This window comes from Sorex fumeus, unplaced genomic scaffold, assembly GCF_029834395.1.
Source record: "Sorex fumeus unplaced genomic scaffold, SorFum_2.1 ptg000054l, whole genome shotgun sequence".
Classification (NCBI taxonomy): Eukaryota; Metazoa; Chordata; class Mammalia; order Eulipotyphla; family Soricidae; genus Sorex; species Sorex fumeus.
In genome coordinates, this window is record NW_026606111.1 from 17,061,315 (window position 1) to 17,076,152 (window position 14,838).

The 14,838-nt window shown below is 40.8% G+C and overlaps 1 protein-coding gene across 3 annotated transcripts in view; it reads right to left on the bottom strand.

The window, feature by feature from the left end:
• The window catches only part of FBXL4 (F-box and leucine rich repeat protein 4), a 71,325-nt gene that overhangs the window by 35,982 nt on the left and 20,505 nt on the right, over positions 1–14,838 (bottom strand). For all 3 annotated transcript variants that reach the window (XM_056125061.1, XM_056125059.1, XM_056125060.1), the window contains exon 4: positions 7,891–8,233. In XM_056125061.1, the coding sequence (XP_055981036.1) occupies positions 7,891–8,233 (343 nt within the window). The remainder of the gene's footprint in view (positions 1–7,890; positions 8,234–14,838) is intronic.

The window sequence follows — 14,838 nt, forward strand, 5'->3', positions numbered from 1 at the left end:
AGCAAGTGGACATGGCTATCGAAGAGATTTGAGTAGAAGTCATAGATAATCTTCTCCATTGCTGTTCTGGAGGATGTGATGGATCCATCAGGACGTCGGAGGGCAGTCATCTTGGTCTTATAGTTGGCGAAGGAGAGGCGGGCGTTACGAATACTTTTCCCGGCTTCTGCCGCATCTACCAGTACTTCTGCTCTTCTCTCTTTGAGGTCTTCCTTGATCGCATCTCTGCACTGCTTTGCGAGCTCGGACGTTAGCTTGCGGTTGCCTGAGGCATGCGCCAAACCACACTGGCGAATTAGCTCAAGAGTTTTCGAAGATAGGCGATTTTTTGTGGCTATCTCTCTCTTGGTGTTCCTCGCACATTCATGGAGGTGCTGAACCAGTCGATCGTATTCCTCGTCAATGTTGTCAACAATGGCATCTTCCCATGTTGCCGCAATAGTACCAAAGAGTTCCCAGTTGGTGGTCATTCTGGGAGTTCTCTTTTTGAACTTTGCAGCCCTTTCTCCCCGCTCCGTGAAGTAGAATTTTGCACGAAGGAGACGGTGGTCCGATCCCGTTCGAAATTTTGGGACAACAGCGACATCAGTCAGGCAAAACCGTCGATTGAATATGATGTGGTCTATTTCGTTGTGGAATCGTCCACCGGGAGACTCCCATGTCCATCGTTTAGATTCTGCCTTCTGGAACTGTGAGTTACCATGAATGGTCTTGGTCGACATGATGAACTCAGACAATCTCTCACCCTGTTCGTTCCATTCTAGGCCATGGGTCCCGATGTGAAGTTCTTCAGCTGATCTTCTTGGTCCTATCTTGGCATTAAAATCACCCACAGTGATCTTGTAGAAGGTGTGGTCTTCTTTATAGAACTTCTCTAGCTCCATGTAGAACTTCTCGATTTCTCTTTCATCATAATGAGATGTTGGTGCGTAGACAACGAAGATAGAAACTGCAGGCAGTGAGCCACATCTATTCAAATGTAAACGTCCGATTCGGGTTGTTAGGCATTCGAATGAATCAATGCTCTTGGCCAAGTTTGTGTTGACAAGGACACCGACGCCTCCAACACCTCTTTTATCGCATGTTCCGAGGAACAATTCTTCTCCAGTGTCGAAAACGGCATGCTGCGATTCGTGCCTTCTTGTCTCGGTCAGACCAATGATGTCGTACTTGATCATTCGCGCTTGTACCATCAGGTCCTCGATGGATGCATCTGATGCTAGCGTACGTGCATTGAAAGTACAGACAATCATTTTTGTCTTCCTTCGTTGTGGCAGCCTAGGTCAGCCTTGAGATTTTGTCGGCCTCTCCTTTCTCATCCTTCTCTGTGCTGCCATGTTGGTGAAGCCTTCAGGGTCAGGTGAATGAGACCAGTTGTAGTTACTGGTTTTGGCATATCGAATACACAGTGGATACACCGCAAAGGATTCAGCACCATCGACCATATCCACACAATAACCAAGCTCATTGAGATTTCTTGGGAGTTCAAGATGCCGCTCTGTTTAACGTTCATTGATTTAAAGAAGGCCTTTGATTCTGTTGAGACGGAAGCGGTCATTGAAGCCCTAGCCAATCAGGGCATTCAAGCCCAATACATCAGGATCCTCCATGAGCTGTATTGCGGATTCACTACCAGGATCTCACCGTTCTACAAAGAAGTGATCGTTGATGTCAAGAGAGGGGTGCAGCAGGGTGATACCATTTCACCGAAACTCTTCAGTGCCACCCTCGAGAACATCATGCGACGACTGGAATGGGAAGGAATGGGAGTGAAGATAGACGGTCAGCAACTACACCACCTCCGCTTTGCTGATGACATTGTTTTAATAACACCAAACATCAGCCAAGCGGCACAAATGCTGGCCGACTTTGACCGTGAGTGTGGAAAGGTAGGACTACAGCTGAATCTCACGAAGACAATGTTTATGAGAAACAGCCTTGTTCCTGACGCCCCATTCGCTCTCAATGGAACAACCATCTCCGAATGCAACCGCTATGTCTACCTAGGTCGAGAGGTCAACATGACAAATGATCTGGCACCCGAGCTGCGCAGGAGGAAGAGAGCGGCTTGGAATGCCTTCAAGAGCGTCGAAGAAATAGCTAAGAGGACGAAGAACCTCCGGCTCCGGGCACATCTCTTTGATTCCAATGTTCTTCCTGCATTAACATATGCCTCAGAGACCTGGGCCCTACGCAAACAGGATGAGAATGCTATTCAGGTCTCCCAAAGAAGAATAGAAAGAGCTATGCTTGGAATATCACGTTTCACTCAAATGAGAGAACGAATCCGGAGTTCTGACATCCATCGATGATCAAGGATCAGGGACGCTGTCTCATTTGCCAAGGTGTCGAAAATCAGATGGGCTGGTCACGTAATGAGATTTAAAGACGACCGTTGGACTAGAGCTGTTACTGATTGGATTCCACGGGATGTCAAAAGACCGTGTGGCCGCCCACCTACCAGATGGTCAGACTTCTTCGTCAAGATCATGAACGATCGGTTTGAGGCCCTTCATGTTCCCGGAGCGAACAGATGCCATTGGGCTACACTAGCACGCGACAGGGACAAATGGAGACGTTACTGGCGCCCGCTCGAGCAAATCAATGACTAAGGGGAAGTTAAGTGATTAAGTGATTAAGTGGCAAGTCGATCACCCAAGTTATTTCAACCCCAAACCAAAAAATCCCTCTGATGTTCTGCTTTAACACATACTAGTTACTCTTGAGTTCTCCTATTTGCATCTCTGGAACATTTCTCCCAGATATCTCCTCTCCAAACCTTCTCATTTTCAGAGATTAAATTAATTCTTGACTAAATTACGTGCAGAAGTTACCTATCTGGTCTCTTTTCCTCCCACCCTGATCTTCTCTTGGTCTCATCTTCATGTACAGTTATTAAAAACAAAAATTTCATCTTCTGTTTTTCTCCTTTTTAAAATAGGTAAAACAATATGAAAACCCCCCAGATTTCCCCCACTTACTACAAAATGTTACACAATTTATACTGTGACACAAAGAGAAGACAGAATTCACAAGAGGTACAACACTTGGACAATTTTTTGTTAAGGTTTTGGGGTTACACCTAGCAATGCTCAGGTTACCCCAGGCTCTCTGCACTCAGGAATTACTCCTAGTGGTGCTTAGGGAACCATATAAGATACTGAGATCAAACTGGGTTGTACCATCACTTAGGCCATTGGGCAATGTTTTTTTTTATAAATCAACCAAAGCATGTGCAAAAAGGCCTGCATATTATGCATAAGTGCTGGAATGTTAGCTATTATTCCATATCTTTCTCTCTCAAAAACAAAGCATACAAAACACAAAAGGGCATTAAGAGAGTATGAAATTATGATATATAATTTTAAATTGGCTTTTTTTTTTATGGAAAGCTTAATCAGAAATCTTTATTTGCAGTTACACAGGAAGTAGGTATAAAGGAACCAAAACCTACTGACTCTATTTGTCGTCTTGGTACTCACTGGTCTATAAACCACCTTTTCTAAAACTGTGTTTTCCTGTTCTCTAAAGCTGCTCTTATGGCAATGAACACAAGATGATTACTTTAAAGAAGGGAATCCATAATCGCCCAACCTACAGGTTTGTAGCCAATAAAGCTCTTCCTCTTAACCTACCTTCTGTCTCTTGTTTGATTTTTACCTTAAGCTACAGTTAAACCTACTTGGTCTTTGTGGTTTCAGAAGAAAACTCAAAAAAAAAAAAAAGACTAGGGCTGGTGTGATAGCACAGTGTGTAGGGCATTTGCCTTGCATGTAGCTGACCAAGGTTTGATTCCCAGCATCCCATATGGTCCCACGACCTGTGCATCACCAGGTGTGAACCCCCCCCCCCCCCCCCACAAAAAGGAAAGAAAGATGACTAGCACTGGAGCGATAGCACAGTGGGTAGGGCATTTGACTTGCATGTGGCTGACCAAGATTCGATTCCCAGCATCCCATATAAGATAAAAGAAAGAGGGAAGATGAAAGACAATGAAGGACAATAAAGGAAATGGCGAAAAAAAAAAGGAAAATTCTTTTGTTTGTATGTTTTGGGGCCACATCTAGGGGTACTCAGGGCTTATGCTCTACATCTACAGTCAGGGGTAAATCCTGGTAGGTTATATTATTATTATCACTGTCACTGTCCTCCCGTTGTTCATCGATTTGCTCAAGCGGGCCCAGTAACGTCTCCATTGGAGACTTTGTTGTTACTGTGTCTGGCATATCGAATATGTCACGGGGGGCTTGCCAGGCTCTGCCGTGCGGGCGAGATACTCTCGGTAGCTTGCTGGGCTCTCCGAGGGGCGGAGGAATCGAACTCAGGTCGGCCATGTTGGCTGCGTGCAAGGCAAACGCCCTACGGCTGTGCTATTCCTCCAGCCCATATTATTATTAACTCAGTATAATGTAGAACAATGCTCTTGGCTATGTTGATTCTGAGGGTCTGAATTATAGCCATGAATTATAGCCATGGCAGAGGGTTCCTGAGAAAGTCAGGTTAACTTAATTTTTCCTTAAGATGTCCTTATCTTCTCCACTTTTCTTCTTTTTATGACCTGATACACTCCCCAGTTAAGCTGAGGACACAAACTTTTAAAAATCTAAAGTACAAATATTTTAATGATATATGTATAAAAAATCAAATAATCTTAAATATAAAAGAATTATAAAATACAGAACATAACATTGACCAGGTAAGCCTATGAGAACCATCACATAACCTTTATGAGATTTCAGTTTCCAGGTGTCGTAGCATTGAACAAACAAAACAGAGCTGACAAAACACAACATAGACTATATTCATCAAATAATTGCTAAAAAAATTAGTTGCTCCTAATTCTGACCTACTTCTGAAATACTAGTGTTTTATTTTTTATTTTTTTTTGAAAAAGCAAATTTTTTATAAAGTCTAAAATACCTGTAACTCTATCCTACTGACTATTCTCTGTTCTGGAAGAACATGCGGAGATAAAATGCAAACCTCACAGTAAAGCCTTGCCCCTGTGACACAGCACACTTGAAAGTACACAGTCACTGTAGGCTGTCCCAATCATTGTCATTCAAATAAACAGTGCCCCATCAATTAAGCACTGAGGCAGCCCTAAGTCACCAACCCAATTCACCTCTTACACCTTCAGTAATAAAACCCTGTTTTAACCATCCAGGCTGTCTCATGTTCTCTTGCCTTTATACATTCTCATCTCGCTGCTTGCAGTTCTCTTCTTTTCGTCACTTGGGTGCTGTGTGTCGAGGATCTTACCGAGACTGGATGAAATTCAATAGACTGTTTAAAACATATTTTCTGGATTTAAATTTCAAGTTTGTAATGTGAGGAAATGGGTAAGAAGCAGAGAAGCGATCTGCTTTCCTCCAAATGAACAGCCCCCACAGATGCCAGGATGGATTCTCCTTAGAGCCCCAGGGAAAACACTGTCCTTATCCCTCTCAACATGCCCTCCAATACTGTGTTTGCCTTGCAAGAGGCTGACCCGAGTTCAATTCCTCCGTCCCTCTTGGAGAGTGAGGCAAGCTACCAAGAGTATCCTGCCCACAAGGCTAAGCCTGGCAAGCTACGCTTGATGTATTCAATATGCCAAAAACAGTAATAAGTCGTCTCACAATGGAGATGTTACTGGTGCCCGCTAGAACAAATCAATGAACAATGGGAGGACAGTGCTACAGTGCTGTGTTCCCTTCTCTTACCAAGGGCCACAGAGTCTCAGCCAACCCATGAAGCTTCATTTCCAGAAAAAAAGATTTGACATGGAATACTTTCTTGGTTCCTGGTCCCATGACTTGCTGACTGAATTATCTTTGATCCTTCGATTCCTCTTATGTAGCAACTTAAGTACTTTATGGGATATGCCATAGCATTTAAAAGGTACTTCAAAATGCTCAGACATTCAAGAGGCATGATTACTATTTGCTCTATGCAAGCCAAGCTAGTTGTGATACTACAATGAAACCTGAAATAGTCACCAATTTGTAACATGGGTAGTTGAATTCATTAAAATTTGGGTCATAAAATATCTTTTGTGTCATTTTTATGTTTTGGTTTTTTTGGGGGACCATACCTGATGACGCTGAGGGGTATTTTTGGCTCTCTACACAGGAATTACTCTTGGTGGTGCTCAGGGCACCATATGGGATGCTAGAGATAGAACCTGGGGTTGGTCATGTTCATGGCAAGCACCTTACCCACTGTACCATCTCTCCAATCTGAGTGCATAAAATCTTCTTAAAAATAAAACTTTGGGGGGGACTGAAAAGATAGTATAGTGGGTAAGGCTCTTTCCTTGCAGGCACTAAACCGGGTTTGATTCCTGATACCCCATCTGATCCCCTGAACTCTCCCAGGAGTGATCCCTGAGCACCACCAAGTATGGCCCAAACCGTTCTTCCAAAGAAAATTTTAGGGGCTGGAGAGACAGTTCAAAAGGTCAGTGCACATGTTTTGCATCATGGAGGCCTCGCTTTAGTTTCCAGCATCATACACTTCCCCATGGTCCCCTGAGCAGTGCCAGAAATGACTCCCGCATACTGTGCCAGAAGTAACCTGTGAGTATGACAGAGGGAGAGGAGGTGAGGGAGGAGGGAGAGAAAGTTAATATTATTTTAAACTATACACAGCAATACTCTTTAAGGTATATAATGCCTGGCCCTGCTCATACACCCAGGGGTGCTACTGACATTTGATGAACAAGAATCAGGGACAGTAAATATGACAGCGATACAACTGCAAAGATTTTAGTTACAGGCACTCTGCACCTTCTTAAACCAAAAAAAAAAATAAATAAAAAATCACAGTGAGCTAAAAGAATATAGAAGAGTGAGTACTGAATACAGCACTTGGGAAAACTGTCAAGTACTGAATCAAATAAATGTTCCTCTCACAATTTTGTTAACACTTTTTTTTTCTTTAAAAAACAGCAAATCTTTAACATAACTGGCAAAAAACTTAAGCACATACTGCCATAATGAAACAACAAGTAAATACCCGAAGGCAACAGAAACAGAACCTATCTTTAGGAAGAAGTATGGGGGAGTGGATAGCACTGAGACATGGTGGAAGGTGTGGTGTTGGAATGTCTTTTGTATAAAACCCTGCCATTGTCATACTGTAAGTCACGGTGCCTAAAAGAAAATGTTTTAGAAAGGAAGCACATATTGCCCATGTTTTCATCAAATTATGTACCAAAATGGAATATAATTTAATGACGGTTTATCTCTTTCGGTTATTGATGACTGGTAATTTATCAATATGTCAATTTATCATCAATAATGGGCTGGAGCGATAGCACAGCCGTAGGGCGTTTGCCTTGCACGCAGCCAACATGGCCAACCGGAGTTCGATTCCTCCGCCCCTCTCGGAGAGCCCGGCAAGCTACCGAGAGTATCTCGCCCACACGGCAGAGCCTGGCAAGCTCCCCGTGATGTATTCGATATGCCAGACACAGTAACAACAAAGTCTCCAATGGAGACGTTACTGGGCCTGCACGAGCAAATCGATGATCAACGGGAGGGCCTTTACTTTACTTACTTTACATCAATAATATTTTATTCAGGATCATTGAAGTCAATCCAAAACAAATGTGGTCAAATTACACAATGTATACATGTTCCAAAGTCAAAATATACATCAAAGTATGCGCACCTTAGCAGTGATTCTATTTCTACAATTTCTAGGAAAATAAACATTGATAACCTAAAGATAAATCTTTAGGTTATTCCTCCGCCCCTCTCGGAGACCCCGGCAAGCTACCGAGAGTATTCGATATGCCAAACACAGTAACAACAAAGTCTCCAATGGAGACGTTACTGGGCCCGCTCGAGCAAATCAATAAATACTAGATAAATATTAGAGTGCTGCTAAATATTTGTGGCTTACCTCATAAGGTAGTTTATCAAAATATCCATTACTTGGACCTTCCCTGAGGGCAGCACAGCTAAACTTTTTGTTCAGACTGTCCATTCCACATCCATTTTTTCCTTCATAGTCATCTTCTAGATCGCTCATGTCAACAAGTGAAGTCTTGAGAGAAAGCACTGGCTTGTCCTTCACACCATGTAATACAACTGCATCTAATTCAGTGTAATAATCCAGAAGAGAACTATTTACTTCCAGTCGTATAAGATTTGTGGGGAAATGTATCTGTTTAATACAAGGTTTAAACTGACGAGCCTGGGAAGTATTCACCTTCGTAGGTCCTTCTGACCAAAGAATCTCCCATCTGCCAAAGAAAAAAAACTTCCCTATAATACAGTTTAAAATGCATTATTGTTAACTATGATTACGACCCCATATCTACCCCACAAACACAACATTAATTCAAAAGATACATACACACCCATGTTCACTGCAGCACTTATTTAATACAATAGTCAGGATATGAGAAAAACCCCAATGTCCAACAACAGATGAATTGATAAAGAAGCTGTGGCATATATACACAATGGAATACTATGCAGATACAAGAAAAGATAAAACCTTGTAGTGTACTGCATCCTGTACAAAACCAGAGGGAATTATGTTAAGCAAATTAAGTCACAGAGAGAAGGACAAATACCAGATGGTCTCACTCATGTGTGGTACATAGAGGAAAAAAAAAAGCGAAAAGGCCATTTAAAACAGTCCCTTGCCCTTGGATGATAAAACTCAAATGATGAGCAAGGGGAAGAAGGGATGTAGGGAATGAAGAGACAAGACTAGGTAAATATAGGGTGGTGGAGAATTGGGAACTTTGGTGGTGGTAGAGTGCACTGTACATCATAAGTATTACTGCAAACCTGTGACCTATACTATAATAATTTAAAAATTAAAATGGAAACAAAAAGAAATAAAATAGGTAGGATAGATAAATTTTCAATGAGTGCTGAGAAAAAATTAAAAAAGATGAAGTACTTCATTAAAATATTTTATTCTAATTACTTTGACTAACAGAAACTTTTCAATAAATATTTTATGGAAAAAACTAAGAATATTTTTAAGCCTCTTAAAGGCTAGAAAGAAATTAATAATAAGAATGATGATTGAGGAAAGTTGACACTGTTGGTGACACTGGTGCTGAAATATTGTATGCCTAAGACTCAACTATGAATAACTTTGAAATCATAATGTCTTAAAAAATTTAAAGAATTTTCCTAAAAACGATTATTGAATGGATTATCTATTTCTTAAAATAATCTCCACTTTCATAGTAAATCTTATCTCCTTATAATTTATCAATTGATTACTAGTAATGCTTAAAAGTGTTCATATGCTTCTCAGTCATATAAAGTATTTTCCCTCCAATACACTATAGTTCATGTCTTTGGTCCAATAACATAAATATCTGAACAAAAACTGGTTATGGTAATATTATTCTTAATGGATTGGTAATATTATTCTTAACGGATAAAAACCTGAAAGCATTCCCACCAAGATCAGACACAAGGCAAGGATATCCACTGTCTCCACTCTTATTCAACGCTATATTGGAAGTCCTATCAACAGCAATCAGGAAAGAAAAGGAAATCAGAGGGATCCAAATTGGAAAAGAGGAAATTAAAAAAATCTCTATTTGATCAAGACATGTTAATATACACCCAAGACCCTAAAAAGTCCCCAAAAAGAACCTAAAAATAAACCGATACAGCAAAGCGGCCAGCTGCAAGGTCAATACACAAAAATCAGTAGCATTCCTATATACAAATAATGAATCAAAGAAGAAAGCACTCAAAGGACTTATCCCATTTTAATTAGTCAAAAACATCAAGTACCTAGGAATCAACCTAACAAAAGAGGTTATATCATGAAAACTTCAAAATATTTGAGAAAGAAATACAAGAAGTCGTTAGGGAATGGAAAAACATTCCATATTACTGGATTGTCAAAATCAATATAGTTAAAATGACCACCTTACCTAAATTACTATATAGAATCAATGTGATCTCTATCCAAATTCAGAAAATAGTTTTCAAGAATTTAGATCAAAAATAAAGCTTGTGTGAAATCATTATATGCCCCAAACAGCCAAAACCATACTGAAAAATATGAAACTGGGCAGTATTTCATTACCAAATGGGATACTATACTATAAAACCATAGTAATCAAACAGTGTGGTATTGGAAAAGGACAAAATCTCTGACCAATGGGGTCAGAACAGAATAACCAAGGACAAACATATATGTGTGTGTGTATGTGTGTATATATATATATATATATATATATATTTACGAACAAAGGGGCTGAGAGCATAAAATGGATAACAGTTTCTACAACAAATGGTACGTGTAAAAAATTAAAGTTGAATCCGTATCTGATGCCTTACACAAAGTCAATTCAAAGTGAACCAAAGACCTTGAGATCAGACCATAATCTGTAAAGTACACTGAGAAGCATGCTCCAAGACTGACCTCAAAGGTGTCTTCATTGATATGAATGATAGCATTGGCAAAGGCTAAAAAGTAAAAACTAAACAAATGACTCTACATGAAGGAGATTCTGAAGTGCAAAAGAAACATGGGCTAAAACTAAAAATAATAGCTAACTGCATGAGAGAAAATATTTGCATTTAACACTTCAGATAAAGGGCTAATGTACAGGACACATAAAGTAATCACAAAAATCAACAATAACAACCAAAAAATCCAAAACCCAATCAAAAAATGGGAAGAAAAATAAACAGGAAATTCTCTAAGGAAGTCCAGTAAATGGTCAATAGGCACATGAAAAAAGCTTTTCATCACTTGTTATTTCAGAAATCCAAATCAAGACAACATCATCATCTTACACCAGTAAAAATGGCACCTTTCAAAAATACTGAAAACCATCTGTGTTAGTTAGGATACGGTTAAAAAGAACTTTCATCTATTGCTGGTGGTAGTGTTGTCTGGTTCAACCCCTGTGGAAAACAGTATGGAGAGTTCTCAGTAAGCTTAGAATTGAGCTGCCATACAACCCAACAATTCCATTCTTGGCTATCTACCCTTAGGAGAGAAAATGTTCATTCAAAAAAGGACACGGGGGGGATGGGGGGTGGGGGCGGGGATGCTGGGACCCGTGGTGATGGATGACGGGCACTGGTGGAGGGATGGGCACTTGATCATTGTATAACTGAAACCCAAGCACAAAATATGTAAGCCTATAACTGTACCTCATGGTGTTTCACTAATAAAAAAATTAAAAAAAAATTTTTAAAAAAAGGACAGAGGCCCACCATTATTTACTGCAGCACTTAGTACAATAGCCAAGATATGAAATCAATCTAAATGACCAAGAGTAAACGGACCATGAAGATGTGATACACACACACACACACACACACACACACACACACACCACACAAACACGATATGAAATACTACACAGCTGTAAGAAATGATGAAATCACAAAATTTGCTGTAACATGGATGAAGTCAAAAATATCATGTTAAATGAAGCCCAACACAGGGTGAACTCACATGACATTTAGAATAACTGGATGAGGGAATGCAATGTTTTAAGGAGGGAAGGGTGAATGCCAGATCACACTTGGTCCCAGAATATCGGGAGGTGAAGGAAAGAAATTGGGGGGGGGGGGGAAGAGACAGAAACAAGAGAGGGTGGGAGTCAATAGTACTTGTGTACTTCAGTAGTATAAAAGAGTGATATAGCTAAATATCCAAGCCATAAGGTCAACAACACTGAAATCATGAGACTCAAACTTTAGCAACCAAACTTAAAAAGGTGCCTGTCAAGGCAGGCTGGAGGGTCGGGGTGGAACCTAGGAACACTGATGGAGGGAAGTTAACTGGTGGTGAACAATGAATGTGAAAAACTCAACTATAAGTAACTTTGCCAGACACAGTAACAACAAAGTCTCCAATGGAGACGTTACTGGGCCCGCTCGAGCAAGTAACTTTGCCAGTTACAGTATTTAATTTAATAAAATTTTTTAAAAATAGTGAAACTGCTGGGAAATTAAAGACCCAAATAAAAAATCTGGCTATGGTAAGGCATTTAGAAAACAGAAATATGTAAGAGGGTGGGGTGGAACCCGGCTGGAGTGATAACACAGCGGTAGGGTGTTTGCCTTGCGCGCAGCCAGTCCGGCTGAGCCGGGTTCAATTCCTCCGCCCCTCTTGGAGAGCCTGGCAAGCTACCGAGAGCCTCTCACCCATATGCCAAACACAGTAACAACAGGTCTCAAAATGGAGACATTGCTGGGCCCGCTTGAGCAAATCGATGAATAACGGGAGGACAATAAGAGGGTATGCAACTCAAGGGAGAAATGTGAACTTAGACTATAAAAGTCCTATATATACACATATATATCTAGATCTATATTTATATATCTATATCTATCTATCTATATATATATACTATACACATATATGTACAGTAATTGTTGCTAGATCAACCTGGGGGCAATAGAAGCAGATACTTTTCTACATACTTTTCTTGAATTGTCTTGATTTTTATAGTCAAGTCAAGGAAAATATGGTCATTTTTAGCTTTAGGATTAAATGCATTATGGTTAGAAACTCAGTGAGGATTTTAGTAAACATATCACTAATCACAACAATGGTAATGTTTGCAGTTTCCAGAACCTCTGTTATCACCCCACATTTTTTACTTCTACTGGTCTCTCAGAAAATCAGAAATGAAAGAGCCTGTAAGTGTTGATTTATAATCAGAGACATGAGCAGAGAGACTGGTCCCAGCTAATGAGCAACTGTAGGAAGCAGAGACTTCTCAAGAACATGGTAGGTTGTAGCAGATTTAGAGAAGGAAAGCAAGCTAGGAATCTACTTTTTCCTGTGAAGTGGCAAAAAAGCAACTCTAGAGTTGTCAGTCTAGACCTAAAAAGTGTGCTAAGAACTTTACTGCAAGATTTTTGTCAATTCCATAGCTTGTTCACCATTGGTAGGACTGTTGCCATATGAAGACATCTCCAAAAATTAAAAACATGACTTTTGTATGACCCAGTGTTTCCTCTCTTTGTCATCTATCCCAAGAACAAAAAACCATTAATGCAAAAAGATATATGCACACCTATGTTCATTACAACATTATTCATAATAACCAAGATCTGAAAACAACTCAGTGCCCAAAAATAAATTAGTGGGTAAAGATATTATGCATTTCCTTTACTCACTAATAGAGAAACACACACACACACACACACACACACACACACACACACCCTCAGCTGAAAGAAAAGATGAAATCCTGAATTTCACTACAGCTTGGATAAAACCAGGATATGCCGTGTTAAGCAAAATGAAACATAAGAAGGATAAATACTGGATAATCTCAGTCATCTATAGAATACAAAAACACAAAACAAGGAAACAGACATGTCCGATGGGTTCTGTCAACAAAACTGGTCTGCCAAGTGGAGGGAATGCAGTGAGGAGGTGAATGAAGAGACCTAATGCAGTGGTAGAGAGATACGGGTATTCTGGTGGTAAGGGTGATACCATGAAAACTAAACACTACATGATGTCAGAAAGAACAGTGAGTATGACATTTTCCTTGCATATGGCTAACTTCAGTTTGATCCCTGGCACTTGTTAAAATCCCCTGAGCACTGCCTGGAGTGATTTCTATGCACAGAGCACAGAGCCAAGAGTAAGCCCTATGCACTGCTGAGTATGACCCCCTCCCAAAAAATTAAACACCGAGTACCTTGAAATTAATATTAGTACTATTGCAAATCTGGCGCAAAGTTTCCTACCCCCGCGCCTGGCTGTCCTCGCCGGGGCCCCTTGGAGGAGAGTGGGTTGAGTTTTCCTCCCCGCCCCGACCAGGGCTCCAGCAGTCGAAGACCTCCAGAACCAGCCACCACCATGCTGAGACCACTCTCCACACACATGAAGGTACCGGCAGAGGAACAAAGGCACGCGGGTCCCAGGGCTGAGATCTCCAAGTCTACTTGGATTGGGGCTGAGCATCCTCCACCCAGATCCTCCAAATTCCAGTAGGCGGGGGTCACACCCACCAACTGGCCCCCTGGCACCATGTAATCCCATCAACGGCCAAGACTCAGAAACTATAAAACCCAGCTCCTGGAAGCACGCGGCCGCATTTGCGGCCACGTGACATCTTATCATCTCATTCCTACTTTGGACAAACTGGCAGGCTACCGAATATAACCTGCCCACACGGCAGAGTCTGGCAAACTCCCCGTGGCATACCCAATATGCCAAATACCAGTAACAATGAAGGGTCTCATTCTCCTAACTCTGAAAGAGCCTTGAATATGGCACTTTTTTAAAAAAGTCTCAGGGCTAGGACGAAAGAGACGTTACTGGGGCCTGCTCAAGGCAATCGACGAATAACAGAATGGTTCTGATTGTGACTGTGATTGCAAATCTGGAGCAATAGCACACCGGTTGGGCCTTGTGCACAGCTGACTGTTCAAGCCCCACTCGATTCCTCTACCCTTCTCGGAGAGCACAACAAGCTACCAAGAGTATCTCGCCCGCACAGCAAAGCCTGGCAAGCTACCCATAATGTATTCGATATGCCAAACACAGTAACAACAAGTCTCACAATAGAGATGTTACTGGGCCTGCTTGAGCAAATCCATAAACAATGGGAGGACAGTGACTATTGCAAATCAAGATGCCTCAATAAGTTTTTTTTTTTAAATAATTTAAAAAAGGACTCCTGAAGATTGCTAACCAAAACATTGATTTGGACATTCTACCATCCATCGATATATAAAGTTAAAATAATAGTTAGCTAAAAGGAACAAAAGTATAAGAAAAGAAAAGCCATCTTGTTGGGAACACACATGCCTAATTTTGAATAACATTATTTCCAAAATCTTGTGGCAAATACTGGAATGCATGAAAAAGTCCTAACTT